This window comes from Nematostella vectensis, chromosome 6 (assembly GCF_932526225.1).
Source record: "Nematostella vectensis chromosome 6, jaNemVect1.1, whole genome shotgun sequence".
NCBI lineage: Eukaryota > Metazoa > Cnidaria > Anthozoa > Actiniaria > Edwardsiidae > Nematostella > Nematostella vectensis.
In genome coordinates, this window is record NC_064039.1 from 2,223,695 (window position 1) to 2,245,293 (window position 21,599).

At 43.3% G+C, this 21,599-nt stretch overlaps 1 protein-coding gene across 5 annotated transcripts in view; it reads right to left on the reverse strand.

The window, feature by feature from the left end:
• Nucleotides 1-21,599, reverse strand: part of LOC116609403 (mucin-17-like) — a 33,467-nt gene extending 11,868 nt beyond the window's left edge. For 4 of the 5 annotated variants that reach the window (XM_048729002.1, XM_048729004.1, XM_048729003.1 and 1 more), the window contains exon 1: nt 737-21,599. In XM_048729002.1, the coding sequence (XP_048584959.1) occupies nt 737-21,518 (20,782 nt within the window). In that variant the 5' untranslated portion in view covers nt 21,519-21,599. The remainder of the gene's footprint in view (nt 1-736) is intronic. The other variant, XM_048729001.1, reaches the window with a different exon arrangement.

The following is a 21,599-nucleotide window of genomic DNA, read 5'->3' on the forward strand; positions in this document are numbered from 1 at the left end:
ATTGTCCAAGCAGACGCCATGATTGGCCCTTTGACAAAGCAGACGCCATAATTGGCTCATTGTCCAAGCAGACGCCATGATTGGCCCTTTGACCAAATATACGGCATGTTTTTGACCAAGCAAACGCCATGGTTGGCCCTTTGACAAAGCAGACGCCATGATTTGCCCTTTGACCAAATATACGCCATGATTTGCCCTTTGAACAAATATACGCCATGATTTTCCCTTTGACCAAGCAAACGCCATTATTGGCCCTTTGACAAAACAGACGCCATGGTTGGCCCTTTGACAAAACAGACGCCATGATTGGCCTTAGACCAAGCAGACGCCATAATTGGCTTTTTTTTTTTCAAAATGGAGAAGCCATGATTGGCTTTCTTAAGCATACGGATTGAATGTGCGTTGCAAACTGTTTTATTGATTTGATATTAATGGTCAGGCAAATACGCGATTAAAATTTTTGGTCAGGTAGACTCAGTTGAATTTTTTGGTCACGCAAATGATAAAAACAAATATTTTTTGTTCTTGACCGCAAAGGCGCAAATCAATTTATTTTTTTTATGAATGGACAAAAATGTGGCTTAAAAATCATCTACATTTTCGTTTACAATCCAAATACACTCGACTTCCAATGCTTTTTAGTTAACTAAAAAACATTAAAAGAAAACATAAATGTTGTCAAACAAATCCACAGTCTTAGGTAATTTTCAGCCAAACACGACATTACTCGACATACCTATATTCGGTGGCAGTGGAAGCACTGAAGAAGATACTTTCACATCAAAGCTTGAAACCAATGAAAAAGAAACCACAAAGGTCACACGCGCTGCTAGAGAACTGGCTGAATCGGCGGGGATAGCACGTGTTGTTAGCCTCTCTGTATACAACAAAGCTAAAGAGCCGGTCCAAGTCGAGATATGTTCGCTACTAGATGCTATAGTTGCTATACTTGCTGCCCTTGTAGAGATAGCGACTGCCGACGACGTCATCAATAAGGGTTGGTAGCTTGTAACATTGGGTGATGGTGTGATCGTTGTTTCGAACGCCACACTTGCTGATGGCGTCCTCGAGGTGTCGTCTATTTTGATAGTTGTGATCGATGTAACGTTTGGTTGGATAAAGGAAGCAACCCTTGCCATGGTTGTGCTTTCAATTGAAGATGTCGTCGAGAGAGCACTCACATTTACAGTAGATAATGAGATTGTTGAAGTCACCAATCTTGTTGTGTTAAAAGTTGCGATGACGGTTGTATTGTAAGATAAAATGGACGTGCTAATGCTTGGGATCAATGTTGTTGACAATGAAGATCTCGACAAGTTAACAGAAGAAACCAGAGTCGTCATATTGGCTACAGAAGATGGTGATATCGCTGTTGCTGCAGTACTTGTTTCATCCGGCGCTGGTGTTAGTGTTGTATTGTACGACACGCTTGTCGAGGGAAGAATCATAGTGCTGTTCGCTTCTCTAGTCCTGTTTATTGTGACGTTTGGTGAGGTAGGGGCACTGATGCTTTGTACAAGTGGAGTTGCATTGTTGGAAGTCGAGTCAAAGACAACACTTGTTGCCCTTGTAAAATTACCCAATGCCAACGTCATCAATGAGGGGTAGCTTGTAATATTGGGTGATGGTGTGATCATGGTTCCGACAACCGCACTTGTTGATGTTGTCCTCGAGGTGTCGTTCACAGCCATTGTTGTGATTAGCGTGATGTTTGGCAGGATCAAAGATGTCGTCGAGTTAGCACTTACATTTACAGTAAACGATGAGATCTTTGAAGTCACCAATCTTGTTGTGTTTGGAGTTTCGATGACGGTTGTATTGTAAGACAAAATAGACGTGCTAATGCTTGGGATCAATGTGGTTGACAATGAAGATCTCGTCAAGTTAACAGAAGAAACCAGAGTCGTCATATTGGCTACAGAAGATGGTGATATCGCTGTTGTTGCAGTACTTGTTGCATTCGGCGCTGCTGTAAGTGTTGTATTGTATGACACGCTTGTCGAGGGAAGAATCATAGTGCTGTTCGCTTCTGTAGTCATGTTTATTGTGACGTTTGGTGAGATTGAGGCACTGATGCTTGGTACGAGTGTAGTTGCATTGTGGGTAGTCGAGTAAAGGACAACACTTGTTGCACTTGTAAAATTACCCACTGCCGACGTCATCAATGAGGGGTAGCTTGTAATATTGGGTGATGGTGTGATTATGGTTTCGAAAACCACACTTATTGATGTCGTTCTAAAGGTGTCGTTCACAGCCATCGTTGTGAATAGTGTGATGTTTGGTTGGATAAAGGAAGAAACGGTTGCCAGAATTGTGCTTTCAATCAAAGATGTCATCCAGTTAGCACTTACATTTAAAGTAAACGATGAGATTATTGAAGTCACCAATCTTGTTGTGTTTGGTGTTGCGATGACGGTTGTATTGTAAGACAAAATAGACGTGCTAATGCTTGGGATCAATGTGGTTGACAATGAAGATCTCGACAAGTTAACAGAAGAAACCAGAGTCGTCATATTGCCTACAAAAGATGGTGATATCGCTGTTGCCGAAGTACTTGTTGCATTTGGAGCTGGTTTGAGTGTTGTATTGTATGGCACGCTTGTCGAAGGAAGAATAATAGTGCTGTTCGCTTCTCTAGTCCTGTTTATTGTGACATTTGGTGAGATAGAGGCACTGATGCTTGGTACAAGTGTAGTTGCATTATGGGTAGTCGAGTAAAAGACAACTCTTGATGCACTTGTAAAATTACCTACTGCCAAAGTCACCAATGAGGGGTAGCTTGTAATATTGGGTGATGGAGTGAGCGTTGTTGCGAAAACCGCACCCGTTGATGTCGTCCCCAAGGTGTCGTTCACAGCCATCGTTGTGATTAGCGTGATGTTTGGCTGGATTAAAGATGTCGTCGAGTTAGCACTTACATTTACAGTAAACGATAAGATCTTAGAAGTCACCAATCTTGTTGTGTTTGGAGTTTCGATGACCGTTGTATTGTAAGACAAAATAGACGTGCGAATGCTTGGGATCAATGTGGTTGACAATGAAGATCTCGTCAAGTTAACAGAAGAAACCAGAGTCGGCATATTGGCTACAGAAGATGGTGATATCGCTGTTGTTGCAGTACTTGTTGCATCCGGCGCTGGTGGAAGTGTTGTATTGTATGACACGCTTGTCGGGGAAAGAATCATAGTGCTGTTCGCTTCTCTAGTCCTGTTTAGTGTGACGTTTGGTGAGGTAGGGGCACTGATGCTTTGTACAAGTGGTGTTGCATAGCTGGAAGTCGAGTCAAAGACAACACTTGTTGCACTTGTAAAATTACCCAATGCCAACGTCATCAATGAGGGGTAGCTTGTAATATTGGGTGATGGTGTGATCATGGTTCCGACAACCGCACTTGGTGATGTCGTCCTCGAAGTGTCGTTCACAGCCTTTGTTGTGATAAGCGTGATGTTTGGCTGGATCAAAGATGTCGTCGAGTTAGCACTTACATTTACAGTAAACGATGAGATCTTTGAAATCACCAATCTTGTTGTGTTTGGAATTTCGATGACCGTTGTATTGTAAGACAAAATAGCCGTGCGAATGCTTGGGATCAATGTGGTTGACAATGAAGATCTCGTCAAGTTAACAGAAGAAACCAGAGTCGTCATATTGCCTACAGAAGATGGTGATATCGCTGTTGGTGAAGTACTTGCTGCATCTGGCGCTGAGGTTAGTGTTGTATTGTACGACACGCTTGTCGAGGAAAGAATCATAGTGCTGTTCGCTTCTGTAGTCCTGTTTATTGTGACGTTTGGTGAGGTAGGGGCAGTGATGCTTTGTACAAGTGGAGTTGCATTGTTGGAAGTCGAGTCAAAGACAACACTTGTTGCACTTGGAAAATTACCCAATGCCAACGTCATCAATGAGGGGTAGCTTGTAATATTGGGTGATGGCGTGATCATGGTTCCGACAACCGCACCTGTTGGTGTCGTCCTCGAAGTGTCGTTGACAGCCATTGTTGTGATTAGCGTGATGTTTGGCTGGATTAAAGATGTCGTCGGGTTAGCACTTACATTTACAGTAAACGATAAGATCGTTGAAGTGACAAATCTTGTTGTGTTTGGTGTTTCGATGACGGTTGTATTGTAAGACAAAATAGACGTGCTAATGCTTGGGATCAATGTGGTTGACAATGAAGATCTCGTCAAGTTAACAGAAGAAACCAGAGTCGTCATATTGGCTACAGAAGATGGTGATATCGCTGTTGTTGCAGTACTTGTTGCATCCGGCGCTAGTGTTAGTGTTGTATTGTATGACACGCTTGTCAAGGGAAGCATCATAGTGTTGTTCGCTTCTGTAGTCCTGTTTAGTGTGACGTTTGGTGAGGTAAGGGCACTGATGCTTTGTACAGGTGGAGTTCCATTGTGGGAAGTCGAGTCAAAGATAACGCTTGTTACACTTGTAAAATTACCCAATGCCAACGTCATCAATGAGGGGTAGCTTGTAATATTGGGTGATGGTGTGATCATGGTTCCGACAACCGCACTTGTTGATGTCGTTCTCGAAGTGTCGTTCACAGCCATTGTTGTGATTAGCGTGATGTTTTGCTGGATCAAAGATGTCGTCGAGTTAGCACTTACATTTACAGTAAACGATGAGATCTTTGAGGTAACCAATCTTGTTGTGTTTGGAGTTACGATGACCGTTCTATTGTAAGACAAAATAGACGTGCGAATGCTTGGGATCAATGTGGTTGACAATGAAGATCTCGTCAAGTTAACAGAAGAAACCAGTGTCGTCATATTGCCTACAGAAGATGGTGATATCGCTGTTGGTGCAGTACTTGCTACATCTGGCGCTGGTGTTAGTGTTGTATTGTACGACACGCTTGTCGAGGAAAGAATCATAGGGCTCTTCGCTTCTCTAGTCCTGTTTATTGTGACGTTTGGTGAGGTAGGGGCAGTGATGCTTTGTACAAGTTGAGTTGCATTGTGGGAAGTCGAGTCAAAGACAACACTTGTTGCAGTTGTAAAATTACCCAATTTCAACGTCATCAATGAGGGGTAGCTTTTAATATTGGGTGATGGTGTGATCATGGTTCCGACAACCGCACTTGTTGATGTCGTCCTCGGAGTGTCGTTCACAGCCTTTGTTGTGATTAGCGTGATGTTTTGCTGGATCAAAGATGTCGTCGGGTTAGCACTTACATTTAAAGTAAACGATGAGATCGTTGAAGTTACAAATCTTGTTGTGTCTGGTGTTGCGATAACGGTTGTATTGTAAGACAAAATAAACGTGCTAATGCTTGGGATCAATGTGGTTGACAATGAAGATCTCGTCAAGTTAACAGAAGAAACCAGTGTCGTCATATTGCCTACAGAAGATGGTGAAATCGCTGTTGGTGCAGTACTTGCTACATCTGGCGCTGGTGTTAGTGTTGTATTGTACGACACGCTTGTCGAGGAAAGAATCATAGTGCTGTTCGCTTCTGTAGTCCTGTTTATTCTGACGTTTGGTGAGGTAAGGGCACTGATGCTTTGTACAAGTGGAGTTCCATTGTGGGAAGTCGAGTCAAAGACAACGCTTGTTGCACTTGTAAAATTACCCAATGCCAACGTCATCAATGAGGGGTAGCTTGTAATATTGGGCGATGGTGTGATCATGGTTCCGACAACCGCACTTGTTGATGTCGTCCTCGAAGTGTCGTTCAAAGCCATTGTTGTGTTTAGCGTGGTGTTTTGCTGGATCAAAGATGTCGTCGAGTTAGCACTTACATTTACAGTAAACGATGAGATCTTTGAGGTAACCAATCTTGTTGTGTTTGGAGTTACGATGACCGTTCTATTGTAAGACAAAATAGACGTGCGAATGCTTGGGATCAATGTGGTTGACAATGAAGATCTCGTCAAGTTAACAGAAGAAACCAGTGTCGTCATATTGCCTACAGAAGATGGTGATATCGCTGTTGGTGCAGTACTTGCTGCATCTGGCGCTGGTGTTAGTGTTGTATTGTACGACACGCTTGTCGAGGAAAGAATCATAGGGCTCTTCGCTTCTCTAGTCCTGTTTATTGTGACGTTTGGTGAGGTAGGGGCAGTGATGCTTTGTACAAGTGGAGTTGCATTGTTGGAAGTCGAGTCAAAGACAACACTTGTTGCAGTTGTAAAATTACCCAATTCCAACGTCATCAATGAGGGGTAGCTTTTAATATTGGGTGATGGTGTGATCATGGTTCCGACAACCGCACTTGTTGATGTCGTCCTCGAAGTGTCGTTCACAGCCTTTGTTGTGATTAGCGTGATGTTTTGCTGGATCAAAGATGTCGTCGGGTTAGCACTTACATTTAAAGTAAACGATGAGATCGTTGAAGTTACAAATCTTGTTGTGTCTGGTGTTGCGATAACGGTTGTATTGTAAGACAAAATAAACGTGCTAATGCTTGGGATCAATGTGGTTGACAATGAAGATCTCGTCAAGTTAACAGAAGAAACCAGTGTCGTCATATTGCCTACAGAAGATGGTGAAATCGCTGTTGGTGCAGTACTTGCTACATCTGGCGCTGGTGTTAGTGTTGTATTGTACGACACGCTTGTCGAGGAAAGAATCATAGTGCTGTTCGCTTCTGTAGTCCTGTTTATTCTGACGTTTGGTGAGGTAAGGGCACTGATGCTTTGTACAAGTGGAGTTCCATTGTGGGAAGTCGAGTCAAAGACAACGCTTGTTGCACTTGTAAAATTACCCAATGCCAACGTCATCAATGAGGGGTAGCTTGTAATATTGGGTGATGGTGTGATCATGGTTCCGACAACCGCACTTGTTGATGTCGTCCTCGAAGTGTCGTTCAAAGCCATTGTTGTGATTAGCGTGATGTTTTGCTGGATCAAAGATGTCGTCGAGTTAGCACTTACATTTACAGTAAACGATGAGATCTTTGAGGTAACCAATCTTGTTGTGTTTGGAGTTACGATGACCGTTCTATTGTAAGACAAAATAGACGTGCGAATGCTTGGGATCAATGTGGTTGACAATGAAGATCTCGTCAAGTTAACAGAAGAAACCAGTGTCGTCATATTGCCTACAGAAGATGGTGATATCGCTGTTGGTGCAGTACTTGCTGCATCTGGCGCTGGTGTTAGTGTTGTATTGTACGACACGCTTGTCGAGGAAAGAATCATAGTGCTGTTCGCTTCTGTAGTCCTGTTTATTCTGATGTTTGGTGAGGTAAGGGCACTGATGCTTTGTACAAGTGGAGTTCCATTGTGGGAAGTCGAGTCAAAGACAACGCTTGTTGCACTTGTAAAATTACCCAATGCCGACGTCATCAATGAGGGGTAGCTTGTAATATTGGGCGATGGTGTGATCATGGTTCCGACAACCGCACTTGTTGATGTCGTCCTCGAAGTGTCGTTCACAGCCTTTGTTGTGATTAGCGTGATGTTTTGCTGGATCAAAGATGTCGTCGGGTTAGCACTTACATTTACAGTAAACGATGAGATCTTTGAGGTAACCAATCTTGTTGTGTTTGGAGTTACGATGACCGTTCTATTGTAAGACAAAATAGACGTGCGAATGCTTGGGATCAATGTGGTTGACAATGAAGATCTCGTCAAGTTAACAGAAGAAACCAGTGTCGTCATATTGCCTACAGAAGATGGTGAAATCGCTGTTGGTGCAGTACTTGCTGCATCTGGCGCTGGTGTTAGTGTTGTATTGTACGACACGCTTGTCGAGGAAAGAATCATAGTGCTGTTCGCTTCTGTAGTCCTGTTTATTCTGACGTTTGGTGAGGTAAGGGCACTGATGCTTTGTACAAGTGGAGTTCCATTGTGGGAAGTCGAGTCAAAGACAACGCTTGTTGCACTTGTAAAATTACCCAATGCCAACGTCATCAATGAGGGGTAGCTTGTAATATTGGGCGATGGTGTGATCATGGTTCCGACAACCGAACTTGTTGATGTCGTCCTCGAAGTGTCGTTCACTGCCTTTGTTGTGATTAGCGTGATGTTTTGCTGGATCAAAGATGTCGTCGGGTTAGCACTTACATTTAAAGTAAACGATGAGATCGTTGAAGTTACAAATCTTGTTGTGTCTGGTGTTGCGATAACGGTTGTATTGTAAGACAAAGTAGACGTGCTAATGCTTGGGATCAAAGTGGTTGACAATAAAGATCTCGTCAAGTTAACAGAAGAAACCAGTGTCGTCATATTGCCTACAGAAGATGGTGAAATCGCTGTTGGTGCAGTACTTGCTACATCTGGCGCTGGTGTTAGTGTTGTATTGTACGACACGCTTGTCGAGGAAAGAATCATAGCGCTGTTCGCTTCTGTAGTCCTGTTTATTCTGACGTTTGGTGAGGTAAGGGCACTGATGCTTTGTACAAGTGGAGTTCCATTGTGGGAAGTCGAGTCAAAGACAACGCTGGTTGCACTTGTAAAATTACCCAATGCCAACGTCATCAATGAGGGGTAGCTTGTAATATTGGGCGATGGTGTGATCATGGTTCCGACAACCGCACTTGTTGATGTCGTCCTCGAAGTGTCGTTCACAGCCTTTGTTGTGATTAGCGTGATGTTTTGCTGGATCAAAGATGTCGTCGGGTTAGCACTTACATTTACAGTAAACGATGAGATCTTTGAGGTAACCAATCTTGTTGTGTTTGGAGTTACGATGACCGTTCTATTGTAAGACAAAATAGACGTGCGAATGCTTGGGATCAATGTGGTTGACAATGAAGATCTCGTCAAGTTAACAGAAGAAACCAGTGTCGTCATATTGCCTACAGAAGATGGTGATATCGCTGTTGGTGCAGTACTTGCTGCATCTGGCGCTGGTGTTAGTGTTGTATTGTACGACACGCTTGTCGAGGAAAGAATCATAGGGCTCTTCGCTTCTCTAGTCCTGTTTATTGTGACGTTTGGTAAGGTAGGGGCAGTGATGCTTTGTACAAGTGGAGTTGCATTGTGGGAAGTCGAGTCAAAGACAACACTTGTTGCAGTTGTAAAATTACCCAATTCCAACGTCATCAATGAGGGGTAGCTTTTAATATTGGGTGATGGTGTGATCATGGTTCCGACAACCGCACTTGTTGATGTCGTCCTCGAAGTGTCGTTCACAGCCTTTGTTGTGATTAGCGTGATGTTTTGCTGGATCAAAGATGTCGTCGGGTTAGCACTTACATTTAAAGTAAACGATGAGATCGTTGAAGTTACAAATCTTGTTGTGTCTGGTGTTGCGATAACGGTTGTATTGTAAGACAAAATAGACGTGCTAATGCTTGGGATCAATGTGGTTGACAATGAAGATCTCGTCAAGTTAACAGAAGAAACCAGTGTCGTCATATTGCCTACAGAAGATGGTGAAATCGCTGTTGTTGCAGTACTTGCTGCATCTGGCGCTGGTGTTAGTGTTGTATTGTACGACACGCTTGTCGAGGAAAGAATCATAGTGCTGTTCGCTTCTGTAGTCCTGTTTATTGTGACGTTTGGTGAGGTAGGGGCAGTGATGCTTTGTACAAGTGGAGTTGCATTGTTGGAAGTCGAGTCAAAGACAACACTTGTTGCAGTTGTAAAATTACCCAATTTCAACGTCATCAATGAGGGGTAGCTTGTAATATTGGGTGATGGTGTGATCATGGTTCCGACAACCGCACTTGTTGATGTCGTCCTCGGAGTGTCGTTCACAGCCTTTGTTGTGATTAGCGTGATGTTTTGCTGGATCAAAGATGTCGTCGGGTTAGCACTTACATTTAAAGTAAACGATGAGATCGTTGAAGTTACAAATCTTGTTGTGTCTGGTGTTGCGATAACGGTTGTATTGTAAGACAAAATAGACGTGCTAATGCTTGGGATCAATGTGGTTGACAATGAAGATCTCGTCAAGTTAACAGAAGAAACCAGAGTCGTCATATTGGCTACAGAAGATGGTGATATCGCTGTTGTTGCAGTACTTGTTGCATCCGGCGCTAGTGTTAGTGTTGTATTGTATGACACGCTTGTCAAGGGAAGCATCATAGTGTTGTTCGCTTCTGTAGTCCTGTTTAGTGTGACGTTTGGTGAGGTAAGGGCACTGATGCTTTGTACAGGTGGAGTTCCATTGTGGGAAGTCGAGTCAAAGATAACGCTTGTTACACTTGTAAAATTACCCAATGCCAACGTCATCAATGAGGGGTAGCTTGTAATATTGGGTGATGGTGTGATCATGGTTCCGACAACCGCACTTGTTGATGTCGTCCTCGAAGTGTCGTTCACAGCCATTGTTGTGATTAGCGTGATGTTTTGCTGGATCAAAGATGTCGTCGAGTTAGCACTTACATTTACAGTAAACGATGATATCTTTGAGGTAACCAATCTTGTTGTGTTTGGAGTTACGATGACCGTTCTATTGTAAGACAAAATAGACGTGCGAATGCTTGGGATCAATGTGGTTGACAATGAAGATCTCGTCAAGTTAACAGAAGAAACCAGTGTCGTCATATTGCCTACAGAAGATGGTGATATCGCTGTTGGTGCAGTACTTGCTGCATCTGGCGCTGGTGTTAGTGTTGTATTGTACGACACGCTTGTCGAGGAAAGAATCATAGGGCTCTTCGCTTCTCTAGTCCTGTTTATTGTGTCGTTTGGTGAGGTAGGGGCAGTGATGCTTTGTACAAGTGGAGTTGCATTGTGGGAAGTCGAGTCAAAGACAACACTTGTTGCAGTTGTAAAATTACCCAATTTCAACGTCATCAATGAGGGGTAGCTTTTAATATTGGGTGATGGTGTGATCATGGTTCCGACAACCGCACTTGTTGATGTCGTCCTCGGAGTGTCGTTCACAGCCTTTGTTGTGATTAGCGTGATGTTTTGCTGGATCAAAGATGTCGTCGGGTTAGCACTTTCATTTAAAGTAAACGATGAGATCGTTGAAGTTACAAATCTTGTTGTGTCTGGTGTTGCGATAACGGTTGTATTGTAAGACAAAATAAACGTGCTAATGCTTGGGATCAATGTGGTTGACAATGAAGATCTCGTCAAGTTAACAGAAGAAACCAGTGTCGTCATATTGCCTACAGAAGATGGTGAAATCGCTGTTGGTGCAGTACTTGCTACATCTGGCGCTGGTGTTAGTGTTGTATTGTACGACACGCTTGTCGAGGAAAGAATCATAGTGCTCTTCGCTTCTCTAGTCCTGTTTATTGTGTCGTTTGGTGAGGTAGGGGCAGTGATGCTTTGTACAAGTGGAGTTGCATTGTGTGAAGTCGAGTCAAAGACAACACTTGTTGCAGTTGTAAAATTACCCAATTCCAACGTCATCAATGAGGGGTAGCTTTTAATATTGGGTGATGGTGTGATTATGGTTCCGACAACCGCACTTGTCGATGTCGTCCTCGAAGTGTCGTTCACAGCCTTTGTTGTGATTAGCGTGATGTTTTGCTGGATCAAAGATGTCGTCGGGTTAGCACTTACATTTAAAGTAAACGATGAGATCGTTGAAGTTACAAATCTTGTTGTGTCTGGTGTTGCGATAACGGTTGTATTGTAAGACAAAATAGACGTGCTAATGCTTGGCATCAATGTGGTTGACAATGAAGATCTCGTCAAGTTAACAGAAGAAACCAGTGTCGTCATATTGCCTACAGAAGATGGTGAAATCGCTGTTGGTGCAGTACTTGCTACATCTGGCGCTGGTGTTAGTGTTGTATTGTACGACACGCTTGTCGAGGAAAGAATCATAGTGCTGTTCGCTTCTGTAGTCCTGTTTATTCTGATGTTTGGTGAGGTAAGGGCACTGATGCTTTGTACAAGTGGAGTTCCATTGTGGGAAGTCGAGTCAAAGACAACGCTTGTTGCACTTGTAAAATTACCCAATGCCAACGTCATCAATGAGGGGTAGCTTGTAATATTGGGCGATGGTGTGATCATGGTTCCGACAACCGCACTTGTTGATGTCGTCCTCGAAGTGTCATTCACAGCCTTTGTTGTGATTAGCGTGATGTTTTGCTGGATCAAAGATGTCGTCGGGTTAGCACTTACATTTACAGTAAACGATGAGATTTTTGAGGTAACCAATCTTGTTGTGTTTGGAGTTACGATGACCGTTCTATTGTAAGACAAAATAGCCGTGCGAATGCTTGGGATCAATGTGGTTGACAATGAAGATCTCGTCAAGTTAACAGAAGAAACCAGTGTCGTCATATTGCCTACAGAAGATGGTGATATCGCTGTTGGTGCAGTACTTGCTGCATCTGGCGCTGGTGTTAGTGTTGTATTGTACGACACGCTTGTCGAGGAAAGAATCATAGGGCTCTTCGCTTCTCTAGTCCTGTTTATTGTGACGTTTGGTAAGGTAGGGGCAGTGATGCTTTGTACAAGTGGAGTTGCATTGTGGGAAGTCGAGTCAAAGACAACACTCGATGCAGTTGTAAAATTACCCAATTCCAACGTCATCAATGAGGGGTAGCTTGTAATATTGGGTGATGGTGTGATCATGGTTCCGACAACCGCACTTGTTGATGTCGTCCTCGAAGTGTCGTTCACAGCCTTTGTTGTGATTAGCGTGATGTTTTGCTGGATCAAAGATGTCGTCGGGTTAGCACTTACATTTACAGTAAACGATGAGATCTTTGAGGTAACCAATCTTGTTGTGTTTGGAGTTACGATGACCGTTCTATTGTAAGACAAAATAGACGTGCGAATGCTTGGGATCAATGTGGTTGACAATGAAGATCTCGTCAAGTTAACAGAAGAAACCAGTGTCGTCATATTGCCTACAGAAGATAGTGATATCGCTGTTGGTGCAGTACTTGCTGCATCTGGCGCTGGTGTTAGTGTTGTATTGTACGACACGCTTGTCGAGGAAAGAATCATAGGGCTCTTCGCTTCTCTAGTCCTGTTTATTGTGACGTTTGGTAAGGTAGGGGCAGTGATGCTTTGTACAAGTGGAGTTGCATTGTGGGAAGTCGAGTCAAAGACAACACTTGTTGCAGTTGTAAAATTACCCAATTCCAACGTCATCAATGAGGGGTAGCTTTTAACATTGGGTGATGGTGTGATCATGGTTCCGACAACCGCACTTGTTGATGTCGTCCTCGAAGTGTCGTTCACAGCCTTTGTTGTGATTAGCGTGATGTTTTGCTGGATCAAAGATGTCGTCGGGTTAGCACTTACATTTAAAGTAAACGATGAGATCGTTGAAGTTACAAATCTTGTTGTGTCTGGTGTTGCGATAACGGTTGTATTGTAAGACAAAATAAACGTGCTAATGCTTGGGATCAATGTGGTTGACAATGAAGATCTCGTCAAGTTAACAGAAGAAACCAGAGTCGTCATATTGGCTACAGAAGATGGTGATATCGCTGTTGTTGCAGTACTTGTTGCATCCGGCGCTAGTGTTAGTGTTGTATTGTATGACACGCTTGTCAAGGGAAGCATCATAGTGTTGTTCGCTTCTGTAGTCCTGTTTAGTGTGACGTTTGGTGAGGTAAGGGCACTGATGCTTTGTACAGGTGGAGTTCCATTGTGGGAAGTCGAGTCAAAGATAACGCTTGTTACACTTGTAAAATTACCCAATGCCAACGTCATCAATGAGGGGTAGCTTGTAATATTGGGTGATGGTGTGATCATGGTTCCGACAACCGCACTTGTTGATGTCGTCCTCGAAGTGTCGTTCACAGCCATTGTTGTGATTAGCGTGATGTTTTGCTGGATCAAAGATGTCGTCGAGTTAGCACTTACATTTACAGTAAACGATGATATCTTTGAGGTAACCAATCTTGTTGTGTTTGGAGTTACGATGACCGTTCTATTGTAAGACAAAATAGACGTGCGAATGCTTGGGATCAATGTGGTTGACAATGAAGATCTCGTCAAGTTAACAGAAGAAACCAGTGTCGTCATATTGCCTACAGAAGATGGTGATATCGCTGTTGGTGCAGTACTTGCTGCATCTGGCGCTGGTGTTAGTGTTGTATTGTACGACACGCTTGTCGAGGAAAGAATCATAGGGCTCTTCGCTTCTCTAGTCCTGTTTATTGTGACGTTTGGTGAGGTAGGGGCAGTGATGCTTTGTACAAGTGGAGTTGCATTGTGGGAAGTCGAGTCAAAGACAACACTTGTTGCAGTTGTAAAATTACCCAATTTCAACGTCATCAATGAGGGGTAGCTTTTAATATTGGGTGATGGTGTGATCATGGTTCCGACAACCGCACTTGTTGATGTCGTCCTCGGAGTGTCGTTCACAGCCTTTGTTGTGATTAGCGTGATGTTTTGCTGGATCAAAGATGTCGTCGGGTTAGCACTTTCATTTAAAGTAAACGATGAGATCGTTGAAGTTACAAATCTTGTTGTGTCTGGTGTTGCGATAACGGTTGTATTGTAAGACAAAATAAACGTGCTAATGCTTGGGATCAATGTGGTTGACAATGAAGATATCGTCAAGTTAACAGAAGAAACCAGTGTCGTCATATTGCCTACAGAAGATGGTGAAATCGCTGTTGGTGCAGTACTTGCTACATCTGGCGCTGGTGTTAGTGTTGTATTGTACGACACGCTTGTCGAGGAAAGAATCATAGTGCTCTTCGCTTCTCTAGTCCTGTTTATTGTGACGTTTGGTGAGGTAGGGGCAGTGATGCTTTGTACAAGTGGAGTTGCATTGTGTGAAGTCGAGTCAAAGACAACACTTGTTGCAGTTGTAAAATTACCCAATTCCAACGTCATCAATGAGGGGTAGCTTTTAATATTGGGTGATGGTGTGATCATGGTTCCGACAACCGCACTTGTCGATGTCGTCCTCGAAGTGTCGTTCACAGCCTTTGTTGTGATTAGCGTGATGTTTTGCTGGATCAAAGATGTCGTCGGGTTAGCACTTACATTTAAAGTAAACGATGAGATCGTTGAAGTTACAAATCTTGTTGTGTCTGGTGTTGCGATAACGGTTGTATTGTAAGACAAAATAGACGTGCTAATGCTTGGCATCAATGTGGTTGACAATGAAGATCTCGTCAAGTTAACAGAAGAAACCAGTGTCGTCATATTGCCTACAGAAGATGGTGAAATCGCTGTTGGTGCAGTACTTGCTACATCTGGCGCTGGTGTTAGTGTTGTATTGTACGACACGCTTGTCGAGGAAAGAATCATAGTGCTGTTCGCTTCTGTAGTCCTGTTTATTCTGATGTTTGGTGAGGTAAGGGCACTGATGCTTTGTACAAGTGGAGTTCCATTGTGGGAAGTCGAGTCAAAGACAACGCTTGTTGCACTTGTAAAATTACCCAATGCCAACGTCATCAATGAGGGGTAGCTTGTAATATTGGGCGATGGTGTGATCATGGTTCCGACAACCGCACTTGTTGATGTCGTCCTCGAAGTGTCATTCACAGCCTTTGTTGTGATTAGCGTGATGTTTTGCTGGATCAAAGATGTCGTCGGGTTAGCACTTACATTTACAGTAAACGATGAGATTTTTGAGGTAACCAATCTTGTTGTGTTTGGAGTTACGATGACCGTTCTATTGTAAGACAAAATAGCCGTGCGAATGCTTGGGATCAATGTGGTTGACAATGAAGATCTCGTCAAGTTAACAGAAGAAACCAGTGTCGTCATATTGCCTACAGAAGATGGTGATATCGCTGTTGGTGCAGTACTTGCTGCATCTGGCGCTGGTGTTAGTGTTGTATTGTACGACACGCTTGTCGAGGAAAGAATCATAGGGCTCTTCGCTTCTCTAGTCCTGTTTATTGTGACGTTTGGTAAGGTAGGGGCAGTGATGCTTTGTACAAGTGGAGTTGCATTGTGGGAAGTCGAGTCAAAGACAACACTCGTTGCAGTTGTAAAATTACCCAATTCCAACGTCATCAATGAGGGGTAGCTTGTAATATTGGGTGATGGTGTGATCATGGTTCCGACAACCGCACTTGTTGATGTCGTCCTCGAAGTGTCGTTCACAGCCTTTGTTGTGATTAGCGTGATGTTTTGCTGGATCAAAGATGTCGTCGGGTTAGCACTTACATTTAAAGTAAACGATGAGATCGTTGAAGTTACAAATCTTGTTGTGTCTGGTGTTGCGATAACGGTTGTATTGTAAGACAAAATAGACGTGCTAATGCTTGGGATCAATGTGGTTGACAATGAAGATCTCGTCAAGTTAACAGAAGAAACCAGTGTCGTCATATTGCCTACAGAAGATGGTGAAATCGCTGTTGGTGCAGTACTTGTTGCATCTGGCGCTGGTGTTAGTGTTGTATTGTACGACACGCTTGTCGAGGAAAGAATCATAGTGCTGTTCGCTTCTCTAGTCCTGTTTATTGTGACGTTTGGTGAGGTAGGGGCAGTGATGCTTTGTACAAGTGGAGTTGCATTGTGGGAAGTCGAGTCAAAGACAACACTTGTTGCAGTTGTAAAATTACCCAATTTCAACGTCATCAATGAGGGGTAGCTTTTAATATTGGGTGATGGTGTGATCATGGTTCCGACAACCGCACTTGTTGATGTCGTCCTCGGAGTGTCGTTCACAGCCTTTGTTGTGATTAGCGTGATGTTTTGCTGGATCAAAGATGTCGTCGGGTTAGCACTTTCATTTAAAGTAAACGATGAGATCGTTGAAGTTACAAATCTTGTTGTGTCTGGTGTTGCGATAACGGTTGTATTGTAAGACAAAATAAACGTGCTAATGCTTGGGATCAATGTGGTTGACAATGAAGATATCGTCAAGTTAACAGAAGAAACCAGTGTCGTCATATTGCCTACAGAAGATGGTGAAATCGCTGTTGGTGCAGTACTTGCTACATCTGGCGCTGGTGTTAGTGTTGTATTGTACGACACGCTTGTCGAGGAAAGAATCATAGTGCTGTTCGCTTCTCTAGTCCTGTTTATTGTGACGTTTGGTGAGGTAGGGGCAGTGATGCTTTGTACAAGTGGAGTTGCATTGTGTGAAGTCGAGTCAAAGACAACACTTGTTGCAGTTGTAAAATTACCCAATTCCAACGTCATCAATGAGGGGTAGCTTTTAATATTGGGTGATGGTGTGATCATGGTTCCGACAACCGCACTTGTCGATGTCGTCCTCGAAGTGTCGTTCACAGCCTTTGTTGTGATTAGCGTGATGTTTTGCTGGATCAAAGATGTCGTCGGGTTAGCACTTACATTTAAAGTAAACGATGAGATCGTTGAAGTTACAAATCTTGTTGTGTCTGGTGTTGCGATAACGGTTGTATTGTAAGACAAAATAGACGTGCTAATGCTTGGCATCAATGTGGTTGACAATGAAGATCTCGTCAAGTTAACAGAAGAAACCAGTGTCGTCATATTGCCTACAGAAGATGGTGAAATCGCTGTTGGTGCAGTACTTGCTACATCTGGCGCTGGTGTTAGTGTTGTATTGTACGACACGCTTGTCGAGGAAAGAATCATAGTGCTGTTCGCTTCTGTAGTCCTGTTTATTCTGATGTTTGGTGAGGTAAGGGCACTGATGCTTTGTACAAGTGGAGTTCCATTGTGGGAAGTCGAGTCAAAGACAACGCTTGTTGCACTTGTAAAATTACCCAATGCCAACGTCATCAATGAGGGGTAGCTTGTAATATTGGGCGATGGTGTGATCATGGTTCCGACAACCGCACTTGTTGATGTCGTCCTCGAAGTGTCATTCACAGCCTTTGTTGTGATTAGCGTGATGTTTTGCTGGATCAAAGATGTCGTCGGGTTAGCACTTACATTTACAGTAAACGATGAGATTTTTGAGGTAACCAATCTTGTTGTGTTTGGAGTTACGATGACCGTTCTATTGTAAGACAAAATAGCCGTGCGAATGCTTGGGATCAATGTGGTTGACAATGAAGATCTCGTCAAGTTAACAGAAGAAACCAGTGTCGTCATATTGCCTACAGAAGATGGTGATATCGCTGTTGGTGCAGTACTTGCTGCATCTGGCGCTTGTGTTAGTGTTGTATTGTACGACACGCTTGTCGAGGAAAGAATCATAGGGCTCTTCGCTTCTCTAGTCCTGTTTATTGTGACGTTTGGTAAGGTAGGGGCAGTGATGCTTTGTACAAGTGGAGTTGCATTGTGGGAAGTCGAGTCAAAGACAACACTCGTTGCAGTTGTAAAATTACCCAATTCCAACGTCATCAATGAGGGGTAGCTTGTAATATTGGGTGATGGTGTGATCATGGTTCCGACAACCGCACTTGTTGATGTCGTCCTCGAAGTGTCGTTCACAGCCTTTGTTGTGATTAGCGTGATGTTTTGCTGGATCAAAGATGTCGTCGGGTTAGCACTTACATTTAAAGTAAACGATGAGATCGTTGAAGTTACAAATCTTGTTGTGTCTGGTGTTGCGATAACGGTTGTATTGTAAGACAAAATAGACGTGCTAATGCTTGGGATCAATGTGGTTGACAATGAAGATCTCGTCAAGTTAACAGAAGAAACCAGTGTCGTCATATTGCCTACAGAAGATGGTGAAATCGCTGTTGGTGCAGTACTTGTTGCATCTGGCGCTGGTGTTAGTGTTGTATTGTACGACACGCTTGTCGAGGAAAGAATCATAGTGCTGTTCGCTTCTCTAGTCCTGTTTATTGTGACGTTTGGTGAGGTAGGGGCAGTGATGCTTTGTACAAGTGGAGTTGCATTGTGGGAAGTCGAGTCAAAGACAACACTTGTTGCAGTTGTAAAATTACCCAATTTCAACGTCATCAATGAGGGGTAGCTTTTAATATTGGGTGATGGTGTGATCATGGTTCCGACAACCGCACTTGTTGATGTCGTCCTCGGAGTGTCGTTCACAGCCTTTGTTGTGATTAGCGTGATGTTTTGCTGGATCAAAGATGTCGTCGGGTTAGCACTTTCATTTAAAGTAAACGATGAGATCGTTGAAGTTACAAATCTTGTTGTGTCTGGTGTTGCGATAACGGTTGTATTGTAAGACAAAATAAACGTGCTAATGCTTGGGATCAATGTGGTTGACAATGAAGATATCGTCAAGTTAACAGAAGAAACCAGTGTCGTCATATTGCCTACAGAAGATGGTGAAATCGCTGTTGGTGCAGTACTTGCTACATCTGGCGCTGGTGTTAGTGTTGTATTGTACGACACGCTTGTCGAGGAAAGAATCATAGTGCTGTTCGCTTCTCTAGTCCTGTTTATTGTGACGTTTGGTGAGGTAGGGGCAGTGATGCTTTGTACAAGTGGAGTTGCATTGTGTGAAGTCGAGTCAAAGACAACACTTGTTGCAGTTGTAAAATTACCCAATTCCAACGTCATCAATGAGGGGTAGCTTTTAATATTGGGTGATGGTGTGATCATGGTTCCGACAACCGCACTTGTCGATGTCGTCCTCGAAGTGTCGTTCACAGCCTTTGTTGTGATTAGCGTGATGTTTTGCTGGATCAAAGATGTCGTCGGGTTAGCACTTACATTTAAAGTAAACGATGAGATCGTTGAAGTTACAAATCTTGTTGTGTCTGGTGTTGCGATAACGGTTGTATTGTAAGACAAAATAGACGTGCTAATGCTTGGCATCAATGTGGTTGACAATGAAGATCTCGTCAAGTTAACAGAAGAAACCAGTGTCGTCATATTGCCTTCAGAAGATGGTGAAATCGCTGTTGGTGCAGTACTTGCTACATCTGGCGCTGGTGTTAGTGTTGTATTGTACGACACGCTTGTCGAGGAAAGAATCATAGTGCTGTTCCCTTCTGTAGTCCTGTTTATTCTGACGTTTGGTGAGGTAAGGGCACTGATGCTTTGTACAAGTGGAGTTCCATTGTGGGAAGTCGAGTCAAAGACAACGCTTGTTGCACTTGTAAAATTACCCAATGCCAACGTCATCAATGAGGGGTAGCTTGTAATATTGGGCGATGGTGTGATCATGGTTCCGACAACCGCACTTGTTGATGTCGTCCTCGAAGTGTCATTCACAGCCTTTGTTGTGATTAGCGTGATGTTTTGCTGGATCAAAGATGTCGTCGGGTTAGCACTTACATTTACAGTAAACGATGAGATTTTTGAGGTAACCAATCTTGTTGTGTTTGGAGTTACGATGACCGTTCTATTGTAAGACAAAATAGCCGTGCGAATGCTTGGGATCAATGTGGTTGACAATGAAGATCTCGTCAAGTTAACAGAAGAAACCAGTGTCGTCATATTGCCTACAGAAGATGGTGATATCGCTGTTGGTGCAGTACTTGCTGCATCTGGCGCTGGTGTTAGTGTTGTATTGTACGACACGCTTGTCGAGGAAAGAATCATAGGGCTCTTCGCTTCTCTAGTCCTGTTTATTGTGACGTTTGGTAAGGTAGGGGCAGTGATGCTTTGTACAAGTGGAGTTGCATTGTGGGAAGTCGAGTCAAAGACAACACTCGTTGCAGTTGTAAAATTACCCAATTCCAACGTCATCAATGAGGGGTAGCTTGTAATATTGGGTGATGGTGTGATCATGGTTCCGACAACCGCACTTGTTGATGTCGTCCTCGAAGTGTCGTTCACAGCCTTTGTTGTGATTAGCGTGATGTTTTGCTGGATCAAAGATGTCGTCGGGTTAGCACTTACATTTAAAGTAAACGATGAGATCGTTGAAGTTACAAATCTTGTTGTGTCTGGTGTTGCGATAACGGTTGTATTGTAAGACAAAATAGACGTGCTAATGCTTGGGATCAATGTGGTTGACAATGAAGATCTCGTCAAGTTAACAGAAGAAACCAGTGTCGTCATATTGCCTACAGAAGATGGTGAAATCGCTGTTGGTGCAGTACTTGTTGCATCTGGCGCTGGTGTTAGTGTTGTATTGTACGACACGCTTGTCGAGGAAAGAATCATAGTGCTGTTCGCTTCTCTAGTCCTGTTTATTGTGACGTTTGGTGAGGTAGGGGCAGTGATGCTTTGTACAAGTGGAGTTGCATTGTGGGAAGTCGAGTCAAAGACAACACTTGTTGCAGTTGTAAAATTACCCAATTTCAACGTCATCAATGAGGGGTAGCTTTTAATATTGGGTGATGGTGTGATCATGGTTCCGACAACCGCACTTGTTGATGTCGTCCTCGGAGTGTCGTTCACAGCCTTTGTTGTGATTAGCGTGATGTTTTGCTGGATCAAAGATGTCGTCGGGTTAGCACTTTCATTTAAAGTAAACGATGAGATCGTTGAAGTTACAAATCTTGTTGTGTCTGGTGTTGCGATAACGGTTGTATTGTAAGACAAAATAAACGTGCTAATGCTTGGGATCAATGTGGTTGACAATGAAGATATCGTCAAGTTAACAGAAGAAACCAGTGTCGTCATATTGCCTACAGAAGATGGTGAAATCGCTGTTGGTGCAGTACTTGCTACATCTGGCGCTGGTGTTAGTGTTGTATTGTACGACACGCTTGTCGAGGAAAGAATCATAGTGCTGTTCGCTTCTCTAGTCCTGTTTATTGTGACGTTTGGTAAGGTAGGGGCAGTGATGCTTTGTACAAGTGGAGTTCCATTGTGGGAAGTCGAGTCAAAGACAACGCTTGTTGCACTTGTAAAATTACCCAATGCCAACGTCATCAATGAGGGGTAGCTTGTAATATTGGGCGATGGTGTGATCATGGTTCCGACAACCGAACTTGTTGATGTCGTCCTCGAAGTGTCGTTCACTGCCTTTGTTGTGATTAGCGTGATGTTTTGCTG